Source organism: Rhodamnia argentea, chromosome 8, assembly GCF_020921035.1.
Source record: "Rhodamnia argentea isolate NSW1041297 chromosome 8, ASM2092103v1, whole genome shotgun sequence".
NCBI lineage: Eukaryota > Viridiplantae > Streptophyta > Magnoliopsida > Myrtales > Myrtaceae > Rhodamnia > Rhodamnia argentea.
This window is the reverse complement of record NC_063157.1, coordinates 29252603-29267212: the sequence shown is the minus strand read 5'-3', so window position 1 is coordinate 29267212 and position 14610 is coordinate 29252603. Positions and strand designations below refer to the sequence as shown.

Below are 14610 nucleotides of genomic sequence, written 5' to 3'. Positions count from 1 at the left end.
TTCAAACAAAGCAGTGGGTCCTAGTTCGGCTTGGTCGGCTCAGAGCAAAAATTCCACATCAAAAAAGAGAAAAGGACAAAAAAAATGAAAATGAAATTTCAGCAGAATTATCTTTCTCTTGATTAATTGAAAGGGATATTAAAATTGCATGATATATCAATGAGTCGCTGATGCATCGAAACCCTCAAACGTAAATATATCCAGAAACAAGAAAGGGACCAAAGAAAACGAGCAGACAGCAAAAGCAGCAGCAACACCAGCCCGACCCATCTTTTCTCAGTTTCTCGTCCCAGCTTCGTTATAATCTCTCGAGTCCTTTCTCGCAAGCAGCGAACGAGTTCCAACTTCAATGGCATCTTCTCTGCCATGTGTCGTGGCTCCATTGTCCTCCTCCTCCTCCTGCTTCGGTTCTCTGCCCCGAGAGCTTTGCGGTTCTTCGCCGTCACTGCTCCCGACCCGCGCATGGACGTCCCAGAATCTGCGTGAGCACTCTAAACTCGTGTTGCGTGCGCATCTGTTCTTATTCGTGATGTCGCCCTTTTCATATGCTTCCGTAGAAGAAACAGCTTTGACTTTTGATAAGATAGATCTTGACATTTTGCTCGCCGTGAAAATGAGAAAGAATGGATTGAAACAAAATGAGATGATATTTGCTAGGATAAAACCTTATCTTTGGTGCTTCACCACACTGCTGTGCTGCTTCAGATAGCTGTTGGGCTCTACTCTGCTAATGTATTGAACGATAAGAACGAATTTTCATTTGTGATTTTTCACTAAATTATTTCGTTTTTTTTTTTTTTTTGGCTGCAAATGAATACTTTTATCTGCTTCACATATTGCAGAACTACTATACATGAAAGAAGTCCTTATGTTACATGTACTGAAGTAACAATATCTGTAAAAGCACTCTCGATAGCAACCTTTTAACTGTGTTGGTTTTCACCGACTTTTCTTTTTTTGAAAATTTGGTGAGAGTAGTCATAATGGCAGGATGGGTTTAGGACGAGCAGTCCGAGTTTCAAATTCGACGTCGGTAGTCTCGAATATCAAGTCAGAGCGAGATCCTAAAACTCGAGACGGTTTTTTCGAGATGGAGTTCCATGTACATTCCAACGAAGTATGCAGGAACTAAAGCCCTGCCTGAATTCTCCTAATTACAGTACTCGTCCTTACACTTTAATAACAACATAATTTCATAAGAATAACCATAACAATTACCTAAATAGCCTAGCGTAGTCTAAGAGGACTGAGTATACGTGTAGTCGCCTAAATCAGCTCCCATCTCTTGCTTGAAAGCTTAAGTAGGGATGTTGTGACTTTGTTCGAAAATAGATGGGGCTAGCACAACGCAACCCTAAACAAGTATTAGGCGAGCTAGCTTCGGTAGAAAGATCAATATAGAAGTTCTGATTTCCTCCCCTGAAACAGAAACCTCTTTGGCATCAAAAATTGTATTAAGAAAAGTAAATGAGATAAGATTACTAACGTCACAAAACCATACATGAAGTTTTGGCTCCATTTGTTTCACAAAAGACAACTTTAAGGAAAAAGTTTTCCGGATTGGTTTAGAGAAAATAAATCAATCAAGGAAAACATTTTCCGTTAATGAAAAAAACAAATTCAAAAGTGGGAAATCATTTTCCCTTCTCTTTCTTTCGGCAGACCAACCATGTTCTCTTCCGTGCACTCATTTTAATTTTTTATTTTCTTTTTAAAAATTGTAATTTAATTTTATTTATTTTTCTTTTCTTTTCTCTTTTTCTATTTCTTTTTCTTTTCTTTTCTTTTTATTTTTCCTTCTTCTTATGCCGATCACAAGCCATGGCGACGGCCAGCGAGGCTCGAGCTCACGCATCTAGCGAGGTTGGCGGGCTTCAAGCTCTTCCAAGGTTGGGCCTCGCCAGCCATTGCCATGATCGGTGACCAACCGAAGAAGAAAGAAAATTTTAAAAAAAATAAAGAAATTAAAAAAATTAGAAAGATTGTTTGGTTTTTTTTAATTCATTTTCAGATTTCAACCAAACACCGAAAAATATTATCATTTTTCTTGAAAAAACACTTCCTGAAAAATACTTTTTAGAAACGCCACATTATTTGCGAGACGGAGCCACCGTACGAAAGCCTTTACCAACCATGGCTTTAGTTTCGTAAGTCTTCAAAATCGTTCGTTTAAGAGACTCTGGTAACTTAATTTGTTAGATAATCCTCCGTCCCCGTGATTTTCACTATAAATAATCGGTTGACTTGCCAATGCCGAACCCATTTAAATAAACAATCTATAAAGTTGGAAACCAAAGTGATCGTTCGTAACTTTTTGGCACTCAACTTTTTAAACTTGTGGACCTCGCGATTTATGTACTAAACCACGTCATTAAGACGCACCACAAATTGAGAAATTGGGGTTAAATATTCTCTTCGGCACGCTACAAATTTCGGAAGAAATTCCCGAACACTGCAATTCTAAGTATTCATCTCACGCCCTTTTTTTGTCGCTTTTGGAAGAAAGCAAGTTAACTTTTTTTAAAAATATTTTAGTTGAATTATGAGAGAGAGAGAGAGAGTTAGAGTTTTCATGCTCCAAGGCTAGACTATAGTTTTAAACTTTGACTTCTGCCTTTGTCACGAGCGAGTTTGAACCAAAATTTTGCAAATTTTAAAAAGTTTAGTGCCGAAACTTCACCAACTATCGCTTTGCCAAATCTATTGAAAGTTATCCTACGTTGGATATTTTATTGCAAAACAATGATATGCCGGATTCTTCGGCGAGCCTAGCAGTCAAAGTTTCCTACAGTTGTAAAACTCGGCTTCGTACAATATGCACAAATCCTACAAGGCACTATGTCACAGGTCGCCAACACACAACAAATGCGATAAATAAAATTTTTTTTTTTTCGGGCTATAATTATTGGCACAGAATATGATGAAAGAAAAAGTTAGTCCATTTATTATGTCGTAAAAAAAAAAATTGGACCTCACTTTTTGGTCCTACCAAATTTACCCTTAAATAAAACGAACGACTCTATATGTAGATAAGGAACATCAAGCTAGATGCAGATGGTGGTCACCAACTGAAGTAAAAATTACCTGGTTGATCTTAGTTACTGTTTAGTCGTTAACCGATTCATGTCAGCTCGTTCGATGTGGTTCCGGAATGGTTAACCTGCAGTCTTCAGCATAATCTTGCATAGAAGTTCGAAGTCGATTAGAAGTGCTTGAGTAATGAACTAATAATGCATACAAGCTCGGGTCGAACCGAGACATTCGACACCGGCATATGTACATGCGAGAAGCTCATTTTCGATGCTCGAGATTCGTGCTTGTATCGAATAGACGGCATTCGATGTACTTGATCTATAGGAAGTTTTTGTCCGGAGCACCTGAACAGATGCGCATGTACTTATTCCGAAATTGATCTTCATTCCAACGAGTTCATTACTGTGGAGATGCTTGCCATTTAGGAATCGGCCTGATGAATGCCTTTGTCGCAGAGGTACGAGCGACTGGGAATACCTTTGGGAATTTCTTCCGAGTCACCACTTTCGGCGAGTCTCACGGGGGCAGCATTGGTTGCATAGTCGATGGGTGTCCCCCTAGAATACCGCTTTCCGAAGCCGACATCCAAGCCGATCTGGACAGAAGGTTCTGTCTCCTTTGATAGCTGGCTGTGTCCTGATCACTTATATAGATCAAACTGTGTCGAAATGCATGGTTCAGTAAATGTCATCTGTTCTTGAAAGAATTCCTAACGTTTGACTGTTCACTTCACTGTGTTGTGTGCAGGAGACCGGGTCAGAGCCGGATGACTAGCACTAGGAAGGAGACTGATACATGTAAAATATATTCAGGAGTCTATGAAGGTTTGGTTCTCATCCCAATCATGGCTATTGATCCTCTTAATGCTGTTATCTTTTTCCTGCTTGACATTCGCCGATTGTGTCTTTTTCAAATTAAGTTGATCATTCTATTTTAGTACAGGGGTGACTACTGGGACACCGATCCTGATATCTGTTCCTAATACTGATCACAGAGGCTCTGTAAGTATCTACAGTGGGAACTATTGAACAAAATCGATAACAAAACACGATCTTTGGAAACTACAATTTTTGCGTCTATCTGTTCAGTCTTGTGAATAAGATAGCATGAATGTTATGCCATCACATTGTGAAAGCTACGATATGTTTGACAGATATGGTAAGTGTTCAAAGGAGGTTGAAACTGCATAGTTGGGTTGGCTACGCTAATTACGTCGAAACAGTCTTCTTAGTTTCTGTCGAAACGGTCTTCTGAGAACCTTTTTTAAAACAACTGCTTCCGGATTGGAATTTGCAGGACTACAACCAGGTGTCATTAGCTTATAGACCTTCTCATGCCGATGCAACTTACGACATGAAGTATGGTGTCCGAGCAATAGGGGTAAGTTCATCCCACCACCGTAGCAGATGCTTGAAATTTGCTTGGATTTTATGAGGACAGAGATACTGACCAAGTTTCTATTGAACTCATTATCGACTCTAGGGTGGTGGTAGATCTTCAGCAAGAGAAACCATCGGTCGAGTTGCATCTGGAGATATCGCTAAGAAACTTCTGAAAGAATTCTCCAGGACTGAGGTACCGTGATCTTTCAAGCTGGATTTGCGCTTCTGGTGTCAAGTCATGCATCTATTTACCGCTTGCTGCCCTTTTGTTTATGTCCTGGCTTTGACATATTTGTTTCTGTGTGTGATCTGTTGTCTACCCGGGGAAAGAGAACCTTCATATGTGGAAGATGCTACTTGCTTAAAACTATCTCTAGCTTGCGAAACAGAACAAAAACCATTGAAGAGATGAAGGGGGAGGAGGGAAAGTAGGAAAAATGATAGCAAAAGAGGAAGTCAAGGATAAGGAAGATGTCATCCAGAGAGAGAGGTCGGAAGGGGAAGTAAAATCGCAAGCGAAAACCGGGGTAACTCATGTAGAAAAAACTATAACGAGGTCTCTGATACCAATTGATGCAGCGAGTGAAGGAAAAGATAGCCAAAAAACAACAAAACAGCGCTAAATTAGAGTTTACTTACTGCTCAAACAGAGAAAAGATACACGAAGGTTTTATAAAAGACCAATGACATTCATGGAATGAAGAAAAATTAATGACAAGAGAGACTTAAAAAGCAAATTTTGCACCCTTAACTCAATGGCTCCCCCTTCATACATTCATTTAAGCGTGCTCAGTCATGTTTTTGAGTGCATCCTCATGTTAATTTTTCTGTTGCCCGTAGGTTCTTGCTTATGTCTCTCAAGCCCATGAAGTAGTACTTCCAGAACATTTGGTAGATCAAGAATCTGTTACGCATGAGCAGGTACATGAGTTATCTCACGATTACTTTTCTAGGATTCTTTGTTCAGAAAACAGAGAAAGGAAAGCACATCTGTCATGGAATTCTTGCATTTTCTTGGTCAAATTCATTTCGACAGCCTGTGTATCTTGTGTTTCCAATGTGAAGTGTCTGAATTTTCATGTCTTTTATTAGGAGAGACCGAGAGCGTAAAGTTAGAAAGCTAAAACTGCAGTTATATGTTGAAATACCATTCCCCCAAGAACAGGTTGCGGAGTTTTCATGGGTTGGGGGATTCATCTGAATGCAGCTTATCCTTAGATCCTAGAAAGCCGGCAGTGCTTAGGACAAAGCATGATAGTGATGCTTGTCCCCTTTGACTATGGCTCTCATTCTCTTAATTGCTTCAAAGAATATGTTGCCACCAAGGAAGCCGGGGGGGTTTCACGTAGCTCTTCGTAGCATCGCAATACCAATGAGCTGTTATTGTGGGCGAAAAAACGTCGTCAAAGTTGATAATAGCGCGTCTGTTGAACTTTAGCTGGTTTGAGGGCATTTGAGAGTTGGAACTACAGAATGTTATCCCCTCCCCACCATTCACGATTACTGTAAGAAGAACAGAAGAGATGGCTTGACAGTTGATAGATTTAATACCAATAATTTGTGTTGTTAGAGATATATTTAGGATTACGGTTTAGGATTAGGTTATTGTAATCCTAACATGTATAATCAACTTTTCGTGAAAGCTAGAGAAGATGGCACAGAAATGCTTCTGGGAACACCACACCAAAAAAATGCACTGGTTTTGCTTGAAAGATCATACAAGTTTCCATGCTATCACATGCGCTTTTCCTAACTTCTTGATGTGTCGAGACCTACAGCATCCTCTCCTAATCTGCAATACTTCTTTGCGCTCAACCAAATTTCCCGACGTTCCATGTATGGACAGATAGAGAGCAACATTGTCAGGTGTCCAGATGCTGGCTATGCAGACAAGATGATTGCTGCGATCGACGCTGCCAGGGTCACCGGGGACTCTGTCGGCAGTGTTGTCTCATGCATAGTGAGGAATGCTCCACGCGTGAGAACCTTTTTTCCCTGACCTCTTCGACAACTCTAATGTCGTCTAAGTTTGTCTATTGCTTTGGTAAAGAAAACTTGGGATCATGAGGTAATTCTTGATGTATGTGATCCAAGAGTCTAAGCTGGATTTTCTTGTTCAGGGGCTTGGTTCACCAGTTTTTGACAAACTGGAAGCCTCGTTGGCAGGAGCTCTCTTATCTGTACCTGCAGCCATTGGATTCGAGTTTGGTAGTGGTTTCACTGGTACGGAAACTCATATCCAGCAGACTCTGACCATTAATTTCTCGGACGAGTGCAAAGAACGAGTGAATTACTTGTATGCGCCACAACTCTTTGTAAGGAATTAACTGTCTTCGTTCTGATCTGTGAACAACCCTGTCAGGTACACGTTTGACAGGGAGCCAACACAATGACGAGTTCTACTTGGACGGACATGGAAGAATCAGGACGAGAACAAACCGATCGGGTGGCATTCAGGTATGATCTCGAAAGAGTAATCGGGTCTGGGATTTTTGACGCCAGTGTTCTTGCTTCCTTAGATTAAAACTAGGAACTGATGAGTCCTTTTTGTTTGTTTTCTCTATGCACATCTTCATTTTGATCTTTTTTTTGTGGTTTATCAGGGTGGAATTTCCAATGGGGAGATCATAAACATGAGAGTAGCTTTCAAGCCGACACCGACTATCGGGGTAATGTCTCCCTCCGTCTATCTCCCTATCTCTGGGGCACAAAATTTTTAGTTCGTGGCTCAAGTTCTAGCCAAATCTGAGTTGGATTGAAGCCTTGAGACCATGATAAAGATGAGTCAAGAGGATTGGATACCGAGGCTGCCAGTCAAATGACTCTGTAGCTAATTTGCTACTGGTGGCTGGGATGCCGGCCCTACATGGCCCGTTACCGGGCCAGCCCCTCCGGAAGCTCGCTTACTTGCCCGGATTATAAAATCGACACAGAACATGTCCCGGGCGCCTGGCCAAACTTGAGCAGGCGCCCAAATGACACCCTGACCCTGGGGAAAATACGCATTTCATAGTAGGTCTTATGGAGTAAAACGCAAAAGCTTTGTGAGACTTTCTTTTAGGATTTTCTAGCGCGAGAGCTATGAGAAATCGTGTTCTAACACTTTGGGAAGTACTTGAGAGATTGAGCGATCGATTAATGACTTCGGAGCTCTCTAACTGATACTGGATTCTTTGCTACTGGTTACAACACTCGGGCGTTCTGTATCGTTCCTTGTTGATTTCCCTAGAAATTTCTGTATCTCGCATCAGCTTTCATTGCAAAATCCAGTTAAATTCCGGGTTAAATCTCAAAACAGCACATCAACATACTTATGTGCAGACTTGCACATGAACCTGTGAAGTTAATCACAGTAATGCTCATGGAAGTTCTGAAGTAAATTCGGTTCTGATACACGTCTGCAGAGGAAGCAAAACACAGTGACTAGAGATAAGAAGGAAACTGAGCTAATCACCCACATTCGGTTCGATCCGTGTGTCGCTCCTCGAGGTAAGTATGCACAATCTAGATGAGGATTCATTTTTCCATTTTCTTTTCCACTGATAAGAATCATATCGTCAATGTTCCTGTGCAATATACCACGAAAAGAATTGTGATTTTGAAAACGTAAAACGTGCACACTTGGCTGGTTCATGCAGCGGTTCCGATCGTAGAGGCCATGGTGGCTCTGGTGCTGGCGGATCAACTGATGTCGCACTATGCACAATGTCATCTCTTTCCTATCAATCCAAACCTACAGGAACCGATTGTGCTGCCGCAAACTCGGAACGACCAGAAAGTGACACAACACCTCTAACACCTCTGTGGCTAGAGGTAATAATTAGGGGATGTTCAATAAAGAGCCTGGCAATACAAAAACGGAAGCCAGCTCGAAAATTTTCGGTTCGGGCTTCAGACCGGTTTGACTTTCGCAAATATGCTGGCTTTGTTTCCGAGCTTCATGCTGAAAAGGCCCCCAAGTACTCTCCGTCTTTGGTCATGTCTCCATAACCATGTCTTTACCTTTCAGGGATGAGATCTGTACTTTAGGGAATAACAAAGTAGTGAACAGATGTTCCTCTACCGCGGGCAACAAGACCTTTCCTCTCCTGGCGATGATTTTGTAATAGCTTCGCAACGTAACAGTTGCTGCTTCCTTTTCACACATAAATTCGTTGTTTGACATTCTCGGAATCGGCGGCGGCAGATGCAGAAACCTCGCTAACTGGGGGGACAAAAGAGAAATTTCGCGATACCTACCTCGGGGGAGGGGCAGAGGCATATTTTAGGTCCGAACGTATAACTTACTGAAAATTACATCCCCATGATTGAAGCTTTCACTACTACATGCAGACGCAGATGTTTTAACTATCAAGGACTAGTCCATTCAAGGTGTCTCGTTGCACTCTTGGTGGCACACTATGAATAAGTAGAGAGAGAGGTCATCATCGTAATCATTTATGGTCGTCGGTCAAGTAGGGCATAATTAGCCGTCATGGCTTTTTAGATTCTCCGAACGTCATGATCCTCGAAAATAAGGATAAGATGAGGATACGAGAACTAGGGTTTGAATCGTAGGCCACACAATGGTCTATAAAGATCAAGATTTTCTTTCCCAATAGAGGAAAAACCGATTCCCTAGTAAAGCTGAGGACCCAAAGAGGAGGGAATTTCAACAAGTAAAATGCTTATCTAATAATACTGTAAAAAACAGTACAATTTAGATCGAAAATTCACGCATTATCATCGCATGTTTTGCATAAAACGTTCATTGATTGGAAGATCATGTGGTAAAAAATAAATAACGGTACTATCGAACTGTCAAGTTAGTAACTTCCTTTCAATAAACGCTGGACAACATGATGAAATTAAGAAAAAGAGATTCAGGGTTCATCCACCTCGTTATACATGCAACTTCACCTTTTGCCTTTGTTATACTTCGACCATCTTAGACTTGTTTTAGTGGTTAATCAGGATGTCCCCCATGACTAAGTTCGTTTGTTAATGTCCTAACTATTAGACAATGGCCAAAGAAGTCGAGAGACCCTTTCGCGCTATGTAGCGGCATTGCCGGGAGGAGGTCCATGGGCTCACTGATGGACTAGTCACAGCAAAGACCGCCCGGCCGAGGACGGCTGAGGAACTCGAAGATCAGAAGGCAGCTCGTTTTGAGGAGGAGAAGAGGATCAAGACTGCTATTGAGGATCTCAGTAAGTCTGCAACACTTGATGGAACTCCGGTGAGTTTTCCGGTACAGTTGCCGACAACTTGTTTGCCTTTCGACAGTGCCAGAGGGTTGCCCCCCAAGTTGGCGTCTCGGCCAGGAAAGAGGCTCCACTGGTGCATGAGGAAAGGGAGGGAGGAGGGGAGGAGGGCTCTATGGGGATCTGTGGCCTATGCTCTGTGGGCTCCGTGGGCTATATGACGCATTTCTGATACAGTCGCCGGTGGGCGGTGGCTCAGTCCTTCTCCGGCAACGTCACTTAAGGTGAGGACATTCGAGGGAATTTTTGTAATTATGGAAGTTTAGCAAAGGTAAAGTCGGAAAAGAAAAAGAATATATTAGCATTCCAGAAGGCTTTAAAAATGTAATTGCATCTCTCCGAAATTCTCCAAAATATTTGCCAAAAGCTACTTGCATTGTCCAAGGGGTTTTGGGAAATAGTCTATGCGACTGAAGGCTTTCATTAAGAAACACTTACAATAAAATGTACTGAAAGTTGTAAAACTTGTCACGAAAATGGAATTGACCAACTCATTATGTTAACTCTGTCTAACTTGACAAACGAAAAATATTGACATGACAATTTTTTTTTCTTTCTCTACATGCAATTTTTAATATTTTCCCTTTAAAAATTTACTTAAATTGGATTAAATAAATTAAAATGGATAATTTTTAAGGAAAAAATAAGTGGCCAAAAAAAAAAAAAAAGGAGAACAAGCCCTCGTCAATGGCCGCCACCCACCGCCAAAGAGGGCTAGCAAGGACCTGTCAGCCCAGACCCGAGCTCGCCTCATATCGAAAAGTGGGTCTTCTTCGTGAAGAACATTCAAGAGGTGCCTTTTTTTCATTAAGTACACTTATGAATCAATGCAAGAGGAGCTTTCGATGTTCGAGCCAATGAATTTTACGGTACGATTTGTATATTCTTTTGTGAGATTGAGATATCGTTTCGCGACTAACTACGAAGTTGAACACCGTGGGAATTATTCGACGTAATCGGGAGTTGAAAAAAGCTGAGAGATTATTTGAGTAATTCGAGTATGGTTATAATCTACATATAGTAGGGTCCTATGTTCTTCTCCCGCGAACATAGGTCCCACCAACCGAATCACAAATCACGTCTAATGTTTATTGGTCTATATATTTGATTATTCGATAATTTCCGTGATGGAAGCACTAATGGGATTTAAGGAACAACATGAGAAGAGAAAGCAAAGGTTTTCGAGTTTCCCCGGTTATAATTCATTTTGCATCCAAAACTCAAACAACAGCCCCACAAGAAAGAAAAATGTGAAATCAAATCTATCGTGCAACTGATAAAACTTTGTTTCCCGTTGATCAGAAAGATATATTCTCTAGCATTACTATCGATCTCGTTAAGGTTAGTGTTGAGACGAGGTTTTGTTAAGAAATTTGCAATCTACTTTGATCAGTTCGTAGATACGAAGTAATGATTATATTGGGAAAACAAGTTACCTTTCTTTTGGAATGATCTCACAAATTTTTTTGGGATACCACAGTCTAGGTGAGCTCAGGAGCAGCTTGCTTGAGAGCGACGGCGGGAGCGACACCGCGGCTCCTCCTCTGATGCTCCTGCACGAGCTCGCCGGCGAACCAGTCCAGCTTCTCGTAATTGCTCTGCCCCGACACCCTCTTGCCCCCGAAGAGCACCGACTCGACGTTCTTCTGTTTCAGCATGCCGTCCGCCATCGCCGTCACCACCTTCACATTGTCGGGGCTCCGGACCATATCCACATCACGCCCGCCCTGGCCAAGGCTGGAGCCGTTCACCTGCATCGCCCGGTTATGTCAAGGCAAAAAATCTTACTACCAAAGATGACAGATTCCGGACTGCCCTACGGCAACAACTCATGGGTGAGATCTCGATCCCGGACCAAAGGACGAACCGCGACTTATGTTTACCATACAGGTTCAGAAATTATGTTCAGCTCCCTAACATGAAAATAACCCAAGAATGGGAATTTCAAGATTCATATGTTTACCACCCCTTTTTAATATGTTTTGTCGCACTTTGTACATGGACTTGCTTTCCTTGTGGCCTTGTCCCGAACGGTCGAGCCTAGTATATATCGAAACTGCAACCTCGTGGTAACTAAGGCGCAAAATTTCAATCTTTTTCTCCCTCGATCAACCCAAAGAGATTAGAGCTGTGAAACCGGTCCGGTTGTAACTTCGGACCGGACCGGACTGCCCATAGAAACAGGTCCGGTTTCAGTAAAAACAAGTCCAGTTCCAATTCTGAGTGTTTAACCCACCCACCCACTCAAGAACCCGTCTTGTTTTTCAAAGTTGGAAAAAAAAATTCTTATTCTTTATATTTCTGTCTATTTTGTATAGATGTTTTACTTTGAGTCGTTTTATTGCTCATATTATTTGCTGTAATTGTTATTTGTCTAGATCTTTTTTATTAAAAAAAAGGCAACAAAAAAAGAAAACAATGGTTCCCGGGTAGATCCAAGGATAAATCAGAAAAGATTGGATCTAAGCTAAACGGGATAAGTTTCAGGCTCTAAAAATTAAGAACCTTTCTAATAATCCGAAACCTATCCATCCTGAACCGATCAACTTTTCTAACGTTTAATGAGAACGTTGAAAAGTCGGGAGTAGAAATTCCACAAAAGACCAATGCAACGACACGCAACCCCAATCTGCTCAAAATGTTCAATTAATACCACCGATGTAACAAATGTCAACAACGAGACAAAACGATCAGATGATTACACAGCAATGTGCAGATATTGATTAATATCCAGACAAAAGCTGCATCAGCGAATGCCGGTGTTATTTATTTTCTCGCCTGATATCTATTCATTCTTGCATGTTTCATCGTCAGAAAAAGAACCAAGTATGAAAGCTGAAAATATTAGAAAAATAAAATAAAAAGATTTAGTTACCTGGATCCTTAGGTAATTGCTGCTCCTGCCCGGACCGAACGCCAAGGCCACGGCCTGGTCAACCACGTCCGCCGACGCATCCCCAGCGATCCGGGCCACCGGCCGAGCCCACTCCTTGGCCCCCCACTTCCTCACCTTCTCGTACTCCAATCTCGGCTCTGCTGCCGGCCCCACCCCTATCGACAGCACCAGCAAGTCCTCCACACCCCGCACGTCCGCGAAATCCCGCTTGTTGTGCAGCACGTGCGTCATGGCCGCCGCCGTCGGGTTGCTCATCCCCAGTGCCCCGTCCACCGCCACGCACCGCGTCTTGCCGTCCATGGACCGCATCTCCACCGGCCCAAACGACCCCGGCTCTGCCAACGTGGCCCGGCACACCTCCCAGAGCCTGAAGTCGTAGCTGTCGGCCCCGAGCGCATCGGCCCGCGAGAACAGGAACGGGGACGCCGTCAACAGGTCGTAGCACGTGATCAGGACCGGCTTCACCGTGTCCTTCAACGTCAGAAACCTCCTGCCCTTCCCTTCGCTGACGCTGAACACCTCTTTCATCGCCTTCTCCATGGCGGCCGCTGACGCCGCCTGACCACCAGAGCCGCCACGGAGCACGCGCCGCAAAAATCCGCCCCCACCCTTGGAGGGAAGCTCCAAGCCCCGACTACCTTTGTCCGCGAGGAAACGCCACGTGTCCTCGGCCTCGGAGATGGGACGTCGTGGCGGGCCTCGGTCCCCGGTCGCAAAGAGCATGGCGGCCAAGATGCCACCAACCCCAGAGCCTGCGGCGATGTCGAAATAGTCGGCGATTCGGGCGTCGGGATTGCCGGACTTGGCCTTGAGCACGCCCTCCAGATAGGCCAAGGCCTTGCCAAAGATGAGACCTCGCATGACGCCTCCGCCACCATCAACGGTAAGTATGCAGATCTTCCCTCGCCGGTCTGTCACCGTGGCGTCAACCTCGTGATGATTTGGTGGGAGATCTTCGTGAGGCTTTGGTTCTTGGGGCTGTGTCTCGGGTATGTGTCTGGGGACGAAGAGCTTCTTCTGGTCTTGGTCGCCGTAGCCAAAGAGGAAGTTGGTCTCGAGGATTGAGAAGATCTCGTAGCTGAGGTTGTCCGTCTGGATGCTCGGCTCCTGCATTTCTATCGAGCTGCATGCCATTTCTTCGATTCAATCGAGCGACCAATCAATCCAAATTTCACCATATACCACCCATCTTCAAAGACCCTTTTGGTCGTCGATGAAAGTTTCGCTCGATTTCCGCGGATTCGAGGGTGGTTTCCGGCTCTGATTCTCTCTGCACGTGACGGACAAGAACAAGAAACAGAGAGAACAGAGAACCGTCCTCAAGCTGTGTCTTTCTCTCGTTCTATATCCTTCGCTCTGTCAATCGCCTTTCTCTAAGCGGAGTACGCGACAGTGATCGTTTTTATATTATGCGTACGCAAACACAGAGGCGGAAAAGATACGAAGCTCCAATGTTTCAACAAGAAAACAAGGAGGGCGAAGAACAGAGCAGTTGCAGAGCATGTCCGTTTATGGGCATTTCTTGAAAAAATGAGGATGAAAACCACGGGACGGCGACGTCTCTGTACCCTCTCTCTCTCTCTCTCTCTCTCTCTCTCTCTCTCTCTCTCTCTCATATTCTCTTTGTGACGTCACCGGTTCGGTCACTTTCGACGGTTGAGTGCCGATCCGTTGGGCCGTGTCTGTTCCTGATCGGACGGTTGGGATCGTTTCGTTAGTGGGAGTCCCCCGTGATGAACGGTCAAATTGGTGATAGAGTTCTCCCTTTTCCATCGTTTCACTCCCGCGCCCCTGGGCGGGAGTGTGGGGCCGGAAATAAATCTGACTTCATTTACTTTGGCTACCTTTGGTAAACACGATAAAAGTCATGGCTGTAATCCAAAATAAGATAAAACATTTGGGTATAAAATTGATATAATTGGGATAAAATAATTCCATACGAGTAGTGGGATAAGGATGAATACGATATATCTCGCACATATCTCTCTTCTCAGTCCCCTCTACTCACCCATGGCAGTCGGCCATAACCTTCGCCACCCATAGCCTCCATTGAGCT

At 43.4% G+C, this 14610-nt stretch overlaps 2 protein-coding genes across 4 annotated transcripts; one reads left to right on the top strand and one right to left on the bottom strand.

The window, feature by feature from the left end:
* Positions 1-200: 200 nt before the first annotated feature.
* Positions 201-8518, top strand: LOC115754092 (chorismate synthase, chloroplastic-like). 3 transcript variants are annotated; one of them, XM_030693017.1, is made up of 13 exons: positions 201-482; positions 3489-3639; positions 3781-3857; positions 3976-4034; positions 4330-4413; positions 4516-4608; positions 5256-5336; positions 6262-6393; positions 6536-6638; positions 6778-6872; positions 7019-7084; positions 7820-7904; positions 8054-8518. In XM_030693017.1, the coding sequence occupies exons 1-13, from the start codon at positions 350-352 to the stop codon at positions 8209-8211; spliced, it is 1317 nt and encodes a 438-aa protein (XP_030548877.1). In that variant the 5' UTR covers positions 201-349; the 3' UTR covers positions 8212-8518. The 3 variants fall into 3 exon arrangements, with proteins under 3 accessions (XP_030548877.1, XP_048140511.1, XP_048140512.1); XM_048284555.1 differs by lacking the exon at positions 201-482 and adding an exon at positions 3021-3393; XM_048284554.1 differs by lacking the exon at positions 7820-7904 and having other exon boundaries at positions 8054-8210.
* A 2391-nt stretch (positions 8519-10909) lies between these two features.
* Positions 10910-14098, bottom strand: LOC115754118 (patatin-like protein 6). The gene is made up of 2 exons (XM_030693057.2): positions 12534-14098; positions 10910-11409 (listed from the first exon to the last, which is right to left on the bottom strand). The coding sequence occupies exons 1-2, from the start codon at positions 13686-13688 to the stop codon at positions 11140-11142; spliced, it is 1425 nt and encodes a 474-aa protein (XP_030548917.1). The 5' UTR covers positions 13689-14098; the 3' UTR covers positions 10910-11139.
* Positions 14099-14610: the final 512 nt, after the last annotated feature.

Coding starts and splice junctions, on each gene's coding strand:
- LOC115754092 (XM_030693017.1), top strand. CDS start 350: ATGGCATCTTCTCTGCCATGTGTCGTGGCTCCATTGTCCTCCTCCTCC. Junction 3,858..3,975: donor ATATTCAGGAGTCTATGAAG/GTTTGGTTCTCA, acceptor ATTTTAGTACAG/GGGTGACTACTGGGACACCG. Junction 4,609..5,255: donor AAGAATTCTCCAGGACTGAG/GTACCGTGATCT, acceptor TGTTGCCCGTAG/GTTCTTGCTTATGTCTCTCA.
- LOC115754118 (XM_030693057.2), bottom strand. CDS start 13,688: ATGGCATGCAGCTCGATAGAAATGCAGGAGCCGAGCATCCAGACGGAC. Junction 11,410..12,533: donor GCAATTACCTAAGGATCCAG/GTAACTAAATCT, acceptor CGGGCGATGCAG/GTGAACGGCTCCAGCCTTGG.